The sequence below is a fragment of the Clarias gariepinus genome, chromosome 10, assembly GCF_024256425.1.
Source record: "Clarias gariepinus isolate MV-2021 ecotype Netherlands chromosome 10, CGAR_prim_01v2, whole genome shotgun sequence".
In the NCBI taxonomy this organism is placed as follows: domain Eukaryota; kingdom Metazoa; phylum Chordata; class Actinopteri; order Siluriformes; family Clariidae; genus Clarias; species Clarias gariepinus.
This window is the reverse complement of record NC_071109.1, coordinates 32,831,043-32,849,822: the sequence shown is the minus strand read 5'-3', so window position 1 is coordinate 32,849,822 and position 18,780 is coordinate 32,831,043. Positions and strand designations below refer to the sequence as shown.

Here is an 18,780-nt window from a genome sequence, read left to right as displayed (position 1 = left end):
ACCTTATATTCAGTGACATCACGTTCAGTGACATCATAGTGTGATGCTTTTTCTCCAGCATCTGCAGCCTATTGTACACACATACACAACACAAATGTTAACACACACACACACAGACACACACTAACAAGTCTCACCCACACATCACACACTAACACACACATCACAAACGTTAACACATATACACACACACCACACACAAACATGCACAAACACATTTACTCGTCACACACAGAAACACACACACACACACACACACACACACACACACACACACCCTCAGGCATACACACTAATGCACTCAACTACTGTACTATTTAGGGCCCAAACCGACATTAGCCCTGTATAGAGTGTGAAGTTGTGCAGTGCAAGCGGTTGCCGTTTGCTTTTGCGGAGTGCGGTGGGCCCGGGGTGGCGATGGCACAGGGTGCTTGGGCTCGTCATCATTGTTTGCATATATATATATATTTTTTATTCTGTAAAGCTTATTTGCCACAATATTGATTATTAATAGACCAATATTAAAATTTGATTTATTTATTTGATTTTATTGATTGTGTAAGAATGGGCTGCACCATCAGTCAGGATATGTAACAGAAGATGATTGACAGCATGTCAGGGTAAGTTGTAGAGGTCTTGAAAAAGACACTGTAAATATCGACTCTTTGTATAAACTTCCTCTAATTGTCAATAAAAGCCATTAACACTTACAAAATGATTAACATCTGACACAAAGATCTAAAAACACTGAAGCCGCAGAATTTGTGAAAATTAATATTTGTATTATTCTCAAAACTTTGGAAAATGGTTGTGGACTCTCATCCCCTTCCTGCTCTCTCTCTCTCTTCATTCTCTCCCTACAGGTTAGTAAAAAAACATCAGCGTGTCATGTGACCGGGAAACCACAAAGCAGCAGAAACTCCCCTGTGCTGCAGGTTACAGTTCTGTTACATCGCGCTCGCACTGGAGACTCCTTACACTCATGTTACTTAAACGTTTTGAGAAAACTTTATTATCGGTTGAGAACCTTCCGTACACGCCACTGTGAGTAATTATATTAGAACAAATACATTTCTGGAGCAAAATAGAGTTTATGTAAAGCTGCAAATTAAAACTACATTGAAATTAGATATATATGTTTTTTCAGGTCTTTGAACCTTTTATATCATAAATAAAACTTCAAACAAAAATAAATTCATCAGCCCAGCTCAGAGGACAGTGGTGTATTTCCTGTCCCTATAAGCTCCTCCCAGCCCAGTCTTCCTTTCTCACAGCACACACACACACACACACACACACATCAATTGTTGATTCTGTTCTATTCCTTATGCTCACAGAATCCGAGCTCATCATTAATGCGTCTTATGTCTCATGTGTCTGTTTTATTTATTATTTATTTATTTGTTTATTTCAGTTGTTATCATTCCAACAAAATTTTAATCGAAACTTTTACAGAGGTTCGTATTTATCCTATGAATGAAGCAGCTTTTTCATTTTAATTCGAAACACTGAGACTGTCTCTGAGTCCCGAACATTAATTGAAATGATATTCAATAATTTTTATAACAAGCATCCTTTGTTTGATGTATCCTTTGATTGATGTAGGCGTGGCGGATCATAAGACACTAGCTGATCGCTCTACTACAGAGCAAGACCATTTAATGCTTTATAGGTTGAAAGCAGTATTTTACGATCGATATGAATTTCACTGGAGGATGAGATGGAGTGATGTGCTCGTATCTTCTGGTTGATATCTGCTGTTGTAAAATATAGTTAAATATCGAGCACAAACTGTTAGAATTCACCCTGGATGAGATGCAGAAAGTTTAGAAGTGCAGAAACATTCATGAGCATGTAACAGCCTTTAGTGAAATCAGTACATGTCCTGCAGGTTTCTCGGGGGAAACTGGAAAACCCTGAGGAAACCTACAAGGGAATGACTCTTCCCGTCTTCCCGTCTTTAATTAAACATAAGTAGAGAAGATCCTCCTTTAGACTCTATCACCGGTTAAAATTCCTGTAACATCCCTGTGTGTGTGTGTGTGTGTGTGTGTGTAAGGATACACAGCAGTAGAATAGTAGGAAGCACTGTTCTCTGACTTCTTTCCTCCTCACAACGCTTTTCCTCCTTCATTCGTCTGCCGAGCCATGAACATGGACGCACACATACACACACTCTTCTTATTAACGGTGCTGAGGTTCTCCACATACAGTGAGTATTAAACACTCCTTTATACACAAAGACATACACATTTATGACTTTAAACCCTTTCAGAACTCATACTAATCCAGTCAGGAGCTCTGGGACTCAAAGTCAGGTAGACGTGTGTGAAACGTGTGTGAAACGTGTGTGTGTCCATGTTACAAAAATGTTCAAATATTTGATTATCAGATCACCAGTTAACGCAACAAACAAATTCCTTCTGATAGTAAACTGCCTGACGAAACTTAAACCAGGTTAAACTGCAATTAAAATGTCGTTTTAGTTCACGTGACTTAAAACCACTCAAACATGTTTTAAGCAAAATTAAACTGAAATATAATAAACGCCTTTACATGATATGTGTAGTGTTTAACTTAAGCATGTTTACATCACATCTGTCGAAAAACTAATATTTACACACAATTTTTTGACTCTCTTAAGGAAAATAAGGTTTTTCTTACACTTTATTGAATGTGCATTTAATTTAACGTCACGTCCAATTAGTCATGATTTTTATTTCCTGATCGGATATTATCTTAAAAAATCTGATAGAGTTTAGTTAAACTTTAATCTCATACACTATCATGTAAAGGTTTTCTTAATACTTTCACAAAAAATGCAAAGAAATAAATAAACACTATGAATTATATTTGAACTGTTAATGCACATGTGAGATTAGAACATAATACTCGTTGGTTTTTCACTCTGTCTCAGTTTCTGTAACTAACACTTTATTATATTTGTGTTTAAAAGTATTTATAAATACTTCTGTTTTTATGGCCATTATCTGATGTCAGCATAATTTCTCTCTGTTTTTTTTTATTATTGTTATTTATTTTTTTTTTTCTTAAACTGACAAAACTAATATATAAGTATTATCCTATGATATATATATTTTTTTTATAAGAAGATGTGTGTAAGGCACATTACACACGTTTTAGTTTTAAATGTTCATTACATTCAGGTGAAGAACAGTGGGCTGGACCCATGAAGCCTGGACGACACACTTATAGATCAAAGACCTAAAACCTTTAGTTTTTGGATATTTCTGTTTTATCACAGGTTTAATATGTGTGAATACAAGTTATATACAGGAAAATATATATAAGAAAGATGAAAAGTTAAAGTGTTGTTTTATTGTTTAATGAATCTTAAAAATCAGTATTGCTCATTTCTGTAAAGGTGCCAATAAATATAGAAGATTCTGTACATTTAATTCAATTAATGATTTACATTGATTTGGTCAATGGTGTGTTCAGGTGTGTTTATGTGTTCAGGTGTGTTTATGTGTTCATGCATTTTTAGGTGTTCACGCGTGTTTATATGTTCAGGTGTGTTTATGTGTTCAGGTATTTATCTGTTCAGGTATTTGTGTGTTCAGGTGTGTTTATGTGTTCAGGTATTTGTGTGTTTAGGTGTTTATGTGTTCAGGTGTGTTTATGTGTTCAGGTATTTGTGTGTTTAGGTGTTTATGTGTTCAGGTGTTTATGTGTTCAGGTATTTATCTGTTCAGGTATTTGTGTGTTCAGGTGTGTTTATGTGTTCAGGTATTTGTGTGTTTAGGTGTTTATGTGTTCAGGTGTGTTTATGTGTTCAGGTATTTGTGTGTTTAGGTGTTTATGTGTTCAGGTGTGTTTATGTGTTCAGGTATTTGTGTATTTAGGTGTTTATGTGTTTAGGTGTGTTTATGTGCTCAGGTGTGTTTATGTGTTCAGGTATTTGTGTATTTAGGTGTTTATGTGTTCAGGTGTGTTTATGTGTTCAGGTATTTTTGTTTTTAGGTGTTTATGTGCTCAGGTGTGTTTATGTGTTCAGGTATTTGTGTATTTAGGTGTTTATGTGTTCAGGTGTGTTTATGTGTTCAGGTATTTGTGTATTTAGGTGTTTATATGTTCAGGTGTGTTTATGTGTTCAGGTATTTATCTGTTCAGGTATTTGTGTGTTTAGGTGTTTATGTGTTCAGGTGTGTTTATGTGTTTAGGTATTTATCTGTTCAGGTATTTGTGTGTTTAGGTGTTTATGTGTTCAGGTGTGTTTATGTGTTCAGGTATTTGTGTGTTTAGGTGTTTATGTGTTCAGGTGTGTTTATGTGTTCAGGTATTTGTGTGTTTAGGTGTTTATGTGTTCAGGTGTGTTTATGTGTTCAGGTATTTATCTGTTCAGGTATTTGTGTGTTTAGGTGTTTATGTGTTCAGGTGTGTTTATGTGTTCAGGTATTTGTGTGTTTAGGTGTTTATGTGTTCAGGTGTGTTTATGTGTTTAGGTGTGTTCATGTGTTCAGGTGTGTTTATGAGGTCAGACATATGTTTTTATCAGACGTGTTACTGTGTACAGATTTGTTTATGCGCTCAGGTTGCCGCGCCTGTATTTTGTCTATGTGTGTAAGTTGTGTATTACATTTGTAAACAAATATTACGTTTGTGTGTGTTTTGTAGATGGGTTCCTGATCAGACACACAAGTAAAGATGTGTGTGTGACAGTTCAGCGTGGCGGAGTTGTGGTTCTGAAGAAGTGTGATGTAAGGAACCCATCTCAGGACTGGACCTGGACAGCAGACAGGAAGCTGAAATTCACTCGGTCGGATCAGTGTCTGTGGGTGAACATGAACATGCCCTCTCACGCCTCCCGGGTGAAGACACGCCCCTGTAGCTCCGCCCCTACCTGGAAGTGTTATGATGAGTTTGGGACCTTTGGGTTGGAGATGTTCCCTCTGTTCCTAAAGAAACTAGGTACCTGGCCTGTAGTCCGGCTCGGACCCAAACACTCCAATTGGACCCGGCACACTGGGCACAATGTGGAGCTGACACACCTTTGCTCCAACACAGGTACAGTATGTTCACATGCAGAGAGATCAAGCAGATTGTGGGTTACCGAGTGTGTGAGGTTACTATTCTATAAATACAAGCATATATAACTCTGACATTAGAGGTACGAACCAGACTGATACGAACAAAAGGGAAAATGCTAAAGCTTGATTCACTGAAACACATTTAAATCAGACAATGAGATTGTTGGAAGTTACTACACGAAAAAAAACAGGTGCTACATATAAGCCTTACATAAAAAAACATGACAACAACAACAACAACAATAAAATAATAAGGGGTCATGGCTCAATTTGGAGGGGGGGAGGGGGGATTGGCAGTAACCCTCTTGGAAAAAATGACAAAAACCACCTCCTCTGTAAAACCACAACCCCATCACCATCCCCTTCAGAATGCTGTTCTATTTTTAAAAATTTGTCGTGAAAATAAAATATTAAAACTCTATGTATGATCATCTATGAACTATAAATAACGGCGATTAGCCAATCAGAATTTAATGCAAGTTTGCATCATTTTTGCTCTGTTCGCATTTTCGCAATGGTCAAGAGAACAGTTCAAGCACAGTTTTTAACATATTTCAAAAAGAAGACAAAGAATGCAAACAAAGGATTCAGTTCAACACAGCAGTTTTCGAAATAACTGACAGCTTTAATGACACGTTCTTTAATTTGTGTAATTTCATTCTGAGTTTAAAGAAGAGTTTTTTTTTATTAGACTTTGTGGCTTCACCTACATGCTTGGGTACAAAAGGGTTCTACTCTTTTACTCCTCCCCAGATGAAAGAGATGGAATGATAGTTTTGACAACTGCATGTTTAAGTGCATGTTTTGTTTTGGTGGCTCCAAGTTAATTTAATCAAGCTTATATTTCGTAATAATAAGTAAAAAGTTCTTAAAAATGTTTCATATTTCGCAATCATTTTGTATGGTTAGTTACAGCCGCCCCAAGGCCCTCCCAAAAAATTTACAAATTAATAAATACTTGACCACACCGTCCTCCTTGAAATTTTTTTTTTTTTTTTTTTTTTTTTTACAATTCGACCACTGGTGTGTGCATGTGTGTGTGTTTGACATTGTACCCTGTGTTGTATTGGCACCGCATTCCAGTGCTAGGAGGATTTCGCTTTGGGAAATGAATGAAAATAAAAATGGATTACTTCATTAAGAAAAGATAAATAAATAAATAAATAAATAAATAAATAGATTAATTATTACACTAATGCTGTTTCAGACAATTTGAAAATTCTTAAAATAATAACAGATATACGCTTTGTATATTTACAAATACTGTATATAAATGAAACAATTTAAGAAAACAAAACATTGTCCATAACATCATAAAATTAGACAAACGTACGCTACCTGGCCAAAACTAAACAACAACAACAACAAAATAAATAAATAAATAAATGCAATCTATAATATTGCGATATCTAATATTTAATTTATTCCCTTTTAGCTTTGATTACACACACACACACACACACACACACACACACACACACACACACACACACTCTGTGGTGCCCATGTTAGAAAATGATGTCTCGAGCTCCCAGAACTATTCTTCCCTGGAATATGGCAGTGTCGTCCCTTCATACACTTACCGTCGTACCCTGACACGCCCATAGGCTCAGACTGGACTCATCAGGTCACATGACATTTTTCCATTTTTATGCTCCCTAGAAAACTGAAGATGATTCTCACTAACAAGTGGTTTTCTTATGAAAACACAGCTGTTTAGTCCCAATCCTGTGATTTTCATTACAGTGTGTGTGTGTGTGTGTGTGTGTGGAAATGCTTTTACTTTCATTATTAATCATACAGTAGCTCTGGGGACGTTTTATTCTGTACTCAATTCTACAGTGGATTTTGTTACTCTGCAGTTTCGTTAAGTGTTTAAGTGATCTTCATTCATGATTTTTTTCGAACCACATTTTCACACTTTAGCGAAGTCCTTACAGGTATTAAAAATGTCTTCAACGGTTCTTAACCCAGTGCGAGTCAATGCAAATCTCCTTAGCTCATCTCTTTGCTTAACGCAGGCCAATAATTTGACCCTTCTGAAATTGAACCTTTTTTTGGTCAAGATGGATAAAAAGTTTAAAATATTTTAATACGTGTTGTGTGTGTGTGTGTGTGTGTATAGGATGTGCTTCTGACACCAGTTTCCTCACACATTGTGTTCAAGGCTGTCAGCCTTCACAGGAATGTCGTAGACTCTGATTCTTCCTGTGAGGGTTCACACACACCAACACACTGCTGTTTAAGGAAATGCTCCAGACTGTTACACTCCGGAAACCTCTGTTCTGTCACAGTGTGCTCTTTACTGTTAAAGAAATCCTCTTAATGAAATGTTCGCGTTTAGTGGTAAAATCACTCAGCATGTGTAAATGCATCTCATGGTGTGAAATACAACATCAGTTTCTCGATCCTTATCTCTGAACATAAACTGATAAACTAACAAACTGATATGTGTGTGTGTGTGTGTGTGTGTGTGTGTTAGAGGTTTACTTCAGAATTCCCATGAGACCTGACAAAAAAACTACACAGGATGTTTTTGCTCTCATGTGGCAGGAGTTTAGACTAACCATCTTTCCAAAAATTTCACTAAAGCCTGAAATACACAAAGACATCGAGCTTAAATAATAAAGAAGCTAATGCAAGCTAAGACATAAAATTATAACAACTCACATTTTTCAATTACAGTTAATGACTGAGATTTGTGTTCATTAAACATGTGCTATTGTAACAGTATTGTGATCATTATCATTAACAAATGTTTTTTTATTACTGTGAGATAAAAACTGTTCTGAACTTTTTTAAAGTATTCATCATCACCCCCATCTCTCTGTCCTTCATCAGGTCCTTCAACAATGACGATTCCCATCACATTCCAAAACACAGTTAGATCCAGAACCAAAAGGACCGGGACCACTGGTAGCTTTAATAAAGACGAACTTACTCACACAGCTGGATCAGGACTTCATAACGTGGAGAAACAGGAAGATGAGGTGTCTGTCACTCATCTCCCTTCTGAAATGAGAGATGTGACAAATAATGTCACGGCTGTTTCAAATTTCCTGAAGGACACACGCAGGAGCACTTCACAGTTTACACGTAATCCCACTGAGAGGCGCAATTCAATAACATCACTTCCTGCCGTGAAAGAAACGACACAGTTCAGATTTCAAACTGCACCAAACTCCTCCAAATCCTCCAACGCCTTCTCGTCCTCCAGTCACTCATCCACTGCTTCTTCTCTCCTCTCAACACCAATAACTGAAATTTCAACACAAACGCTTTTAGCATCCAAGACTCTCAAATCTGTAAAACACAAGAAAACACAGCCACGTACCACAGGGAGCCAACGCTCAATAACACCTCAAGCAGTTGCAAGGAAAACTCAAACACCAAGCACGAGAACTTCACCCACAACTGCACACAGAGTGAGAACAGCTGCCCCAACAGTGAGTGAAGCACTGAGTGAAAGCACATTTACTGCAGCCTCAACATCATCTCCTCAAACAACCACAACCGCCCCTGAATATCAAACCTCTACCATATTCACAACTGCCCCTGTGACTACAGACGCTACAACCACAAATGCACTGGTACCTAAATCTATTAGGACAACTAGTTCTAAAAGGGTATCTACACCCAGGTCTGTAAGTACGGTAACTGGAGCTACTGCAACACCTTATATTACAACTGCAGCTCCAAATACAACTGCCCCTGGCGCTAAATCAGATTCAACTACCACTTTAAATGCTTTAGCCACAACTACTACTGCCCCTATAGCAACTAGACCTGTAACCAAATCTTCTAGTTCCAACACAATTATCCCTATTAATAAAGCTCGAAGGGTAGCTACATCTACTCCAGCTATTTCTATATCTCTAAATACAACTTTACCTAAAACTGCCCCACTAACTACAGCTACTGAGGGAACTACAATTGCCCCAATGACTACAACTGATGAGACTATATTTTCCCCAATAATTACAACTTCTACAGCAAGTACAACTGCCCCAATACCGATAACTAATAAGTTGATTACAACTGCCCCAATAAATACAGCTACTGAGGCCAATACTACTGCCCTGATAACTATAACTAATGAAAAAACTACAGCTGCCCCAATAATGTCTACTAGAACTACAAAAGCAACTACAATAGCTGAGAGTCTAACTACTGAACTCCCAACAACAACCACTCCAACTACTACAGTGACCCACACCACATTCTCCACCTCCAGCACCCCTCAGGTGAGAAATATTTTCAACTATATTTTTAAATATATATTGTCTCTTAATATGAGGTTTAAAATCTATTCATTGTCATGGTGTTTTCACCATGCATCATCTCCTTATATTAGATTATATTCATCTGTTTAATAGGTTTAAAGTGTTGGATTTAATGAAATAGTTGTTTTGTTGGGAAGAATACAAAGTTAAATTTCTGGGTAATTTAGTGGGAATTCTGATTCTCACACCTTACTAAGTGCAAATATAAGTATCACTGATGGAATGTGAGTTCAGTTCATACTGGAAAATATTACCAATTTGTGGCACATTGATTATAGTAACAAACTAAAAAGACTTGAGGACAGAACCCTGAGGAATACCTGATTATGCAGATATGGTGGAAAATTTTTCTTCATTTATAATAACAAGGTTTTGTTTGTTAGTGTGTTTGGACATCAATCAGGTAAGAATCTATTGTATAATAATTATTAAGGTCCAGTATACGTGTAAGAGAAAGATTGTAAATACTGTACATGGGGGGAAATGCAGTTTCTCCATAAAACTACTGGGGTTATTCTCCATTATAAAGTTAGGGGTTCAACTAATCCAGGAAAATGTAAGTTGTTTCTTCTGGTTTGGGACAGTAAAAAAGTTGGATTTGGGTGGGTAGCTGGTTGGGCTGTATCACCCACGTCCAACTAAATGGAGAACTCCACTGGGACAGAGATGTAATTAATTGTAGTAAACCTGGGAACACCAGGGGCGAATTGGAGTCTGAACAATCTACTACAATCTGCTACAATCTACAAAATGTGAAAAAGAACATTGAAAAAGGACAAATAAGCTGAAACACTTTTAAAGATGCTTTATTTAGAAACTAAGCCTTCCAAGAACACACAAAGAGAACATTGGGATGTGCAGATTTATTGCCATGTTTTTAAGAGTGGTTAAGAAGGAGTAGCGCTTGGTAGAAAGTTCACTTGTGAACATACTGTTTAAAATAATTTGCTGTGTTTTTAAGCTAAAAGTTTGAGGTTCCTGTGGATAGTAACTATAAAACATTATGATGGCTGTGGATGTCTTTTCTGGATTGCTTTGGGACTGTAATTGCCAGAGAGGGCAACCCCGGCTTCAGAAAGTAGAAATCCTTCCACATTTTTGTTCGATCCATTAACTAAACCAGCACAAAGCAGCTATTTTCACTTATTACTTCAAGCCTATTTGACTGAAGAGCTGTGCTAATAAAAATCAGCTTATTTAGTAAATGGATGTAACAAATATGTGACAGTAATTTTTACTTTCTGAAACTGGGGTTGTCAACAGTTTTGTAATCAAGTCTTCCTTACTCTATAGTTAATAACTAACAGTGTTGGTGGATGTTACTCTTTAAAGTAACTAATTACATTAAAATAACTAATTACATTACAAAATTACCGTCTTTTAAAAGTAATCAGTTACATTAAAAGTAGCATTACTTTCTGCTAAAAGTAACTAGTTCGAGTACTTTTCCATTGCAGAAAATGAAAACTTCTCTGTGATGCCTCATGCATGTTGTTTTAGTCAAGACTTTTATAATTATTCTACCATCATCACTCAGCAAAGTTTGGCCCATAATCTGTTAACTACTAAAACCCCTATCTCACCTAAGCGCATCAGTCCTCGCATAGTCAAACTTCATAGGTAAAATAGAGGTATAACAGCAGGAATAACTGACGGGGGCGGGCTTGTAGGACGACTTTCAGACACAAACAATTACAGGTTGGGAATGACTGCTGTCTGGCTCGCGGATTATATAAATTGTCTGAATAACAGATTACTTTTGAAAAAAATAACTTAATAACTGAGTACTTAAATGGCGGACCTAACGCGTTAGATTACTCGTTACATCAAAAACGTAATCCAAGTAACTAATAACAAAATGGACTTCAACTTGATTATATTAATAAGTTGATCCTAAGCTCATATTTTAACCAGACAGTATACAGTTATAGAAGTGAAATTAATTATGCTCACACTATTCAGAGGGACCTAGAAGGGGCAGATTCTTTTTTAAATCTGGTAGCTCTTTGGGTTTCTTTCTCATGTTGTCTCTGGGAGTTTTTCTTGACACTGTAACTTCAGGCTTTCTCATTAGGAATAAATGATTATTATTCATTCATTTAAATATGTATAACAGAAATTCATCCTGATCAGCCATAACATTAAATCCAGCTGCCTAATATTGTTTAGGTCACCTTGTGCCACCAAAAACAGCTCTGTGTCGTTGAGAACTGGACTCCACAAGACCTCTAGACATGACCATGTGGCCCTTGTTAAAGTTACTCAGATAGTTACGCTTGCCCATTTTTTCAGCTTTCAACACATCCACTTTGAGATCTGACTGAGATCAGACATTTACCTGTCAGTGGATTTAATGTTATGTCTGATTGGTGTGTACATTTCATAGAAGTTTTTTTTTTTATTGTTCACAGTTTAAAGCTCTACATGAATAAAATTAAATAGATTAAAACATGCTATGCTCTAATTTATACCTATACATTTTTCCTCTTGCCATTTTGACAGTGGAAAACATAAGTCCTGATGTATTTTTGCTTTTAAACTTTAAACTAAAATTTTTATAATGAACATGAAGATGTTTTCAGACAAAGGGATGTTTGTACATCATATCAATGAAATCTGGGAACAGACACAATTCTCTTTCCCAATTTTTTTTTTTTTTAATCAATATTTAGTATTTCTTTTTTCTAACTTTTGTGTTGAACTTTGTTGTTGCACATGCAAGTTTACTATGTACATGATTTAAAAATTATTTATTGTAAAGTAAGAGTTATGATTGAATCTAAATATAAATATCATATTAGTATACGTCATACAACAATATTTTAATTTTACACATGTTTTCCATTACTGTACTGGGGTGAACTCTAAGCATATCTAAAGAAACAGGGTGTGTGAAAGGGAAAGTTGAACAGGAAGTCAGCTGGGTGGAGTGTCTGAGAAGCTTCAGGGAGGCAAAGGTGGGAATCTGGCTGCAAACTCCAGAGACTTTACAGTCAACCACTGCGAGAGGAATCGAATTGTTCTCCTGTTTTGCAATAGGGTTGTTTATTTAAATTTTATTAAAAATAATCTTAAATAAACTTCACAGTGTTTCAGGATATTTTGCTGTGATTTATGGAGCTGACGGGACGAGTTATGGAGTACTAATACTTTTTATGAAACAAAAATGTTAAAAATCACAGGTTCTTTAGCTCTGATAGCAAGATGTTGGCATGGAAAAGTTGCTGGATTTGGGTTGCTTGGGCTCTCACCCTCTCAGGGAGACGTGCACAGGTTTGTCAAACAGCAGGTGAAGCCTTCCATTTCAAACTGTTCATTTAATGTATTTTACTGACTGTTTCCATTTCTTCCAGCTTGAAACCACAGAGAAAGGGGTCAGGTGTGTGGTGAACCAAACTGAAGCCATCTCTAACACATTCTCCTCCGTGATTAAGTTCAGATCAGCAGGACAGGTCTGTGTTTTCACTTTGATCAACCGTGAGACTGGATCTCAGTTAACCAAATGCTCTCAGATCCAAACCGACAATGACAGATTCACCTGTAAGGTATCAGATCTGCAACCTGGCACTGTTTATCATTTTGGAATAATTTCCCAAACTGATGGAGAGCATTTCAACATTTCACTTCAGACTGGTAAGTGTTTTCATAAAACCTCTGCACAAAAATATTCTGTTTTATATGTCTTTAATAAACAGTGTGTAAGTTGATGTGAGATGATACAGATGTTCTGTTTATTATAGTTCATGATCCCGTTTCTTAAACTACATGCAGTTAGATTATTTGCTAAATCAATATAATGCTAATGCTTTTTTTTTTTTTTAACAGTCACTGAAGTTGGAATTTGGTAGGTTTAGTTTAAACAATCAGCTTGCTAACCTGCTAGGAAGAATGTTAAGTGTGTGATAAAGCAGAACCTAGCAACAATAAAGGGCAACTAATCTTAAAATGTTTGTTTCCATAAAGTTCATTTGCCTGAAAGGCATTTCCCTTTCTCATTGTTACCTTGTTCTAGCGGATGCAGAAGGCCACAGAGTTTTGTTTTGCTCTAAGGAATGGATAGATAGATAGAACACACACATGAACTTTGCTTTCGAAGGAGGAGAGCTTTTGTTGCTCCTCGGTAACCTTGAATGTTCTGCAAGCCCGGTGATTGTTTCCTGTTGTTCCGGAGTGTTTAATTGCTGTACCTGATCACGTTTAGGACGGATCTGTGCTCTGCTTGGTTTCCTGTAAAACAGATATTCCTAAGAGTTGAACACTGAACTGATTACCCCTCTGACGTTTTGCACATGTGCTTTTCACATTTAAACCATTATACCAGGTGAAATTCCAGCTCTTTCTATCTGACTGAGATTAACTGGAGGTCTGTAAGCTGATCGAATGTCACATAGGGGGGAGCTTTTTATAAAAATTGCTCTAGCAAGGACCATGTAACACTTCTGAATGATAAGAGGTTAAAGGAATCTCTTGAAAAGATTAAAGGTCAGTGACTTGTTAAACAGGTGGGCAGGTGAATACTGTGTTGTGAGTTCAGTACAATAAGGATTACAACCTTACCCAAGACAGTATTTTTTTTTTTTATGTTTATTGTGTATCTTTAAGTGCATTGCCACAGGGGGTTTATCAGTGCCTGCTACTCCCTGCACATGCTAAATGATTCCTAATATACCTTATTTAGTATTGTGTATATGCACTACCACAAAAGTCGCCCACTACACGATTTCATTTATTTCCTTTAGCTTTGATCACGGTTTACAATGTGGTGGCGAATCTATGTGTGTAAATGATTCCTTGTGCTTCCAGAACCACTCTTTCACAGTCCTGCAATATTGTCCGTGCCATCATGGAAGAAACCCTCCATAGATGTGATAACCTGGTGATTCAGTACATTCAGGTGGTCAGCTGACTTCATTTTATTGCCCCATAATGTTGCTGAGTCTCGACCTGAGCAACTGAAGCAACTCCAGATCATAACACTGTCTCCAGAACCTTGTACAGTGGACACTATGCATGATGGAAGCATCGCTTCATGAGCTTCACTTTTTACCCTGACACGCCCATCACTCTGGAATAGGCTCAATCTGGACCCATCAGACCACTTGAACTTTTTTTTACATTGCGTTTTACAAAGTGCTTTTTTTTTCCTGAACAGGGTTTTCTTATGGATGCACAGCTATTTTCATAAACGTTTGGACAGGACCATTCCATACTGTTGACTGATACTGTAGCTTCCATATCTACTGTCAGTTTTTTACCATACATCTTTACTAAATGTTTAAGTTATCCCCATTCATGTTTTTTTTTGGTTTATATATGGTCAGCACAGTTTACATATATATGGTGGTGATATATATGAGGCTTGTGTTTGTGTTTCCTCATTCTTCCTCATTCAAGCATTTTGCTGCTGGTCAGATACTTCCATACTTCTACAGTTCAACATTGCACAAAAGACGGAAAAGTAGCCCACTCTGGGTTCCACACAAGCTGTAGACCCATCTAGGAGTCTTCAGGAGGTTGCTTTTGATTTTGTGTTGCTCATTAATTTAGTGATATTTACTTCACAGTACTGAAACATTTGGCTCTAGCCACTGAGTACCACAATATCAGTAATAACTGGTGCAGCACGTTCAATACTACCTGGTTTAGCATGTTTAATACTAACTGGTTCAGTTTTTTTCAGTACTAAGTGGTGCAGCGTGCCCAGTACTAACTGGTGTGGTGTGTTTAGTAGTAATTGCACCAGCAGTAACTGTAATAACCAGTAGTAACTGGTGTGTTACTGGTGTGTAACAGTGTGTTCTATAGTAACTGGTGTACTGTGTTCAGTACTAACTGATGCAGTGTGTTCAGTACTAACTGATGCAGTGTGTTCAGTACTAACTGGTGCAGTGTGTTCAGTAGTAACTGGTACAGTGTGTTCAGTAGCTGGTACAGTGTGTTCAGTAGTAACTGATGCAGTGTGTTCAGTACTAACTGATGCAGTGTGTTCAGTACTAACTGATGCAGTGTGTTCAGTACTAACTGGTGCAGTGTGTTCAGTAGTAACTGGTACAGTGTGTTCAGTAGTAGCTGGTACAGTGTGTTCAGTACTAACTGATGCAGTGTGTTCAGTAGCATCTGGTGTACTAAGTTTAGTAGTAACTGGTACAGTGTGTTCAGTAGTAACTTGTGTACTGTGTTCAGTAGAAACTGGTACAGTGTGTTCAGTACTAACTGATGCAGTGTGTTCAGTAGAAACTGGTGTACTGTGTTTATTAGTAACTGGTACAGTGTGTTCAGTAGTAACTGGTACAGTGTGTTCAGTACTAACTGATGCAGTGTGTTCAGTAGAAACTGGTGTACTGTGTTTATTACTAACTGGTACAGTGTGTTCAGTAGTAACTGATGCAGTGTGTTTAGTAGCAACTGGTGTACTGTGTTTAGTAGTAACTGGTACAGTGTGTTCAGTACTAACTGATGCAGTGTGTTCAGTAGTAACTGGTACAGTGTGTTCAGTACTAACTGATGAAGCGTGTTCAGTAGTAACTGGTACAGTGTGTTCAGTAGTAACTGGTGTACTGTATTCAGTAGTAACTGGTACAGTGTGTTCAGTACTAACTGATGAAGCGTGTTCAGTAGTAACTGGTGTACTGTGTTCAGTAGTAACTGGTACAGTGTGTTCAGTACTAACTGATGAAGCGTGTTCAGTAGTAACTGGTACAGTGTGTTCAGTAGTAACTGATGCAGTGTGTTCAGTAGTAACTGGTACAGTGTGTTCAGTACTAACTGATGCAGTGTGTTTAGTAGCAACTGGTGTACTGTGTTTAGTAGTAACTGGTACAGTGTGTTCAGTACTAACTGGGGAAGCAGGAGCATGTTTAGTAGTAACTCATGCAGTGTGTTAAGTCCTTACTAGTGTAGCGTGTTTAGTACCAACTGGTACAGTGTGTTCAGTTCTTAATCGTGCAGTGTGTATGCTTCCCTGTAGATCCAGCTCAGCCCTTAGGTCTTCAGATTACTCCAGATTATTCCCAGGGTCCTGGATTGTGGATAAAATGGCTCCGATCTCCAGGACATGTTGAGCGGTATGAGTTGGTACTGTCAAATACAGATTTTGAGGAGAGAAAAAATATTTCAGGAGATGCTGAGACACACTCCAGCTTCACCAACCTTATCCCAGGAACACGCTACACAATCCACCTAGTGGCCAAATCTGGGAATAGAACATCTCCAGCCGCTACAGGAAATGCTGTGATAGGTAGAGCTCTCTCTCTCTCTCTCTTTCTCCATTTCTTTCTTCCACTGTCTGGCTCATTCTCATTGTCTCCGCCTGCCCTTTTGTTTCTGTTATCACCATTAGCATGCACCATGTTTCCTGTTTAATGCTTGACTCAATCTGCTTGCAGGGAACATTTTAAAAATATATATATTTTAGACAGACTTTATAAATTAGTGACATAATTTGTGTGAATAAATCTAAATATTTAAATAGACACTATCATTATTAATTAATTAATTAATTTTTAAACAATTCTTTTTTAGCTCCATCTGCAGTAAGCAGTCTGAGAGTCTCCGCCTCCTCTACCAACATCAGCGTTTCCTGGCGGCCAGGGAGTGGACACAGTGAGGCATTCTGGGTAATGCTGAGTCATGAAGATGTACTGATCCGGAGATTGACATTTAAAAGCACGGTGACATCCTGCACTCTGGGAGACCTTATTCCAGGAACGCTGTATACAGTCACTGTGGTCACAGAAGCGTTTGGGAAAAAACAAAATGCAATAAAAGACATTCAGACAGGTGACGATGCTCTACCTTCAATTCTCTGCTTAAAATTACATTAGAAAAAAAGGAAACGAACAAACTAACAGAAAAACAAACAAAAATCTGTCTTTTAATAAAGTAGAACTGGGGGGGGCGGGCGGAGGCAGGGGGGGCGAAGGGGGGCGGGGGTGATAAAACCAGTGAACATAAAAACCTAACAGTAAACCTACATTTTCAATAAAAATTTTCTAGTTTGTTGGCATATTTTAGTAAGCTATTGCAGAAAGTTATTGCTATAGCTAAAGCAAAAAGTGTAAAGTTTTAGAAGTTATTGTTTGGTGTGTTCCATCTCACCTACACTCATTTGGAATTCATCATGGTTTAAATAGCTTTGTTTTTCGGGATATTTTAAGTCCTGACTCAATCTTTTCCTCTGAAAGCAACCACATTCCTTCCACACACACGCACATGAACGCGCACACACGCATACACGCATGCATGCACGTACACACACAACATTGTGTAAGAGTCCTTTGTATATTGTTAATTCCAAACAACTTACACTGTGGAATTTTTTCTTCTTAAACTCTACAACAATTTAATTTCAACTTAAACTGATGACTCCTATACAGAAAAATATAACATAAGTTATATTATGTATATAAATAATTTTTTAATCAGTTTGTTAATCCCTAATGAGCAAACCGTGACTAAAAGGGGAACCCATCCTCACTTGAGTGACACCAGATACCAATCATAAATAAATACCCTTAGTAACTATGTTTTATGTTGCAGTTGTATAATAGGAAACGTGCTTCAGTTAACAAGTCGCTTTGTTGGTTACCAGCTGTTCGCTGAGGTACAAAACTGTCTTTTGCAATTTCAGTCCTGAAACAATTCAAGTGAGTGCAAACACATGTTGTCGCAGTGAACTTGTTTGTATCAGTTCAGTTCACAGAATCTTCACAAAGGTTTTTTCAACGTGCGGACAGTAAGGAGTTACTGTACAGTAGCTCAACCTAGAATTGGCAAAAGCATGTACTAGTTTTGCATCGTTTAGTGACAATATGTTCCTGTTTATGGCAATATTTCTGAGATGAAAGAATGGTGTACTTGCACTGTGAAAAATTGCTGTACTTGTTGTGAATATAGATTCCAGTCTTTTATTTGAATAAAATATTACCTTTTATATATAAAAAAAAAAAAAAAAAAAAAAAATATATATATATATATATACCAATAAATATATACCATATATTTATATAAATATATAAATATAAAGTATACAATATATGATTTTATATTAGTCAATTATTTGCTTGTTAATGTGATTCTATCACCGTGTGTAATTTAGACCACTGTTGTGTAAATTAAATATTTGTGTTGTTTCTGCAGTTCCTGCTCCTGTAACTGAACTAAAACTGGAGAATGGCGGCAGTGAGGACTCGTTAAACACATCCTGGACTCCTGCAGAAGGAAAAGTGGATGAATACCAGATTATTTTAAATTGCTCTTCCTTCTCCACTGGACAGAAATATGTGCTCCTTCCCAACACGTCCCATTGGCTTTTTAAAGGACTGACACCTGGACGGGCCTATCAGGTGTCAGTCAGGACTAAGAGTGGGAATCTCAGCACTGAGACTAAAGCCACAGGTAGAACAGGTGAGTGCAGCCACACCCACTGCTCTCTGTCTGGCGAGTTG

The 18,780-nt window shown here is 37.3% G+C and overlaps 1 protein-coding gene across 4 annotated transcripts in view; it reads left to right on the top strand.

Annotated features, from left to right (window-relative positions):
* Nucleotides 1-2,099: 2,099 nt before the first annotated feature.
* LOC128531512 (receptor-type tyrosine-protein phosphatase beta-like) overlaps nt 2,100-18,780 on the top strand; it is a 59,919-nt gene continuing 43,238 nt past the window's right edge. For 3 of the 4 annotated variants that reach the window (XM_053505414.1, XM_053505412.1, XM_053505413.1), the window contains exons 1-7: nt 2,100-2,212; nt 4,639-5,028; nt 7,893-9,295; nt 12,688-12,967; nt 16,302-16,571; nt 16,856-17,113; nt 18,473-18,739. In XM_053505414.1, coding sequence (XP_053361389.1) covers nt 2,149-2,212; nt 4,639-5,028; nt 7,893-9,295; nt 12,688-12,967; nt 16,302-16,571; nt 16,856-17,113; nt 18,473-18,739 — 2,932 coding nt within the window. In that variant the 5' untranslated portion in view covers nt 2,100-2,148. Of the gene's footprint in view, nt 2,213-4,638; nt 5,029-7,892; nt 9,296-12,315; nt 12,608-12,687; nt 12,968-16,301; nt 16,572-16,855; nt 17,114-18,472; nt 18,740-18,780 lie in introns of those variants that run through there. The other variant, XM_053505415.1, reaches the window with a different exon arrangement.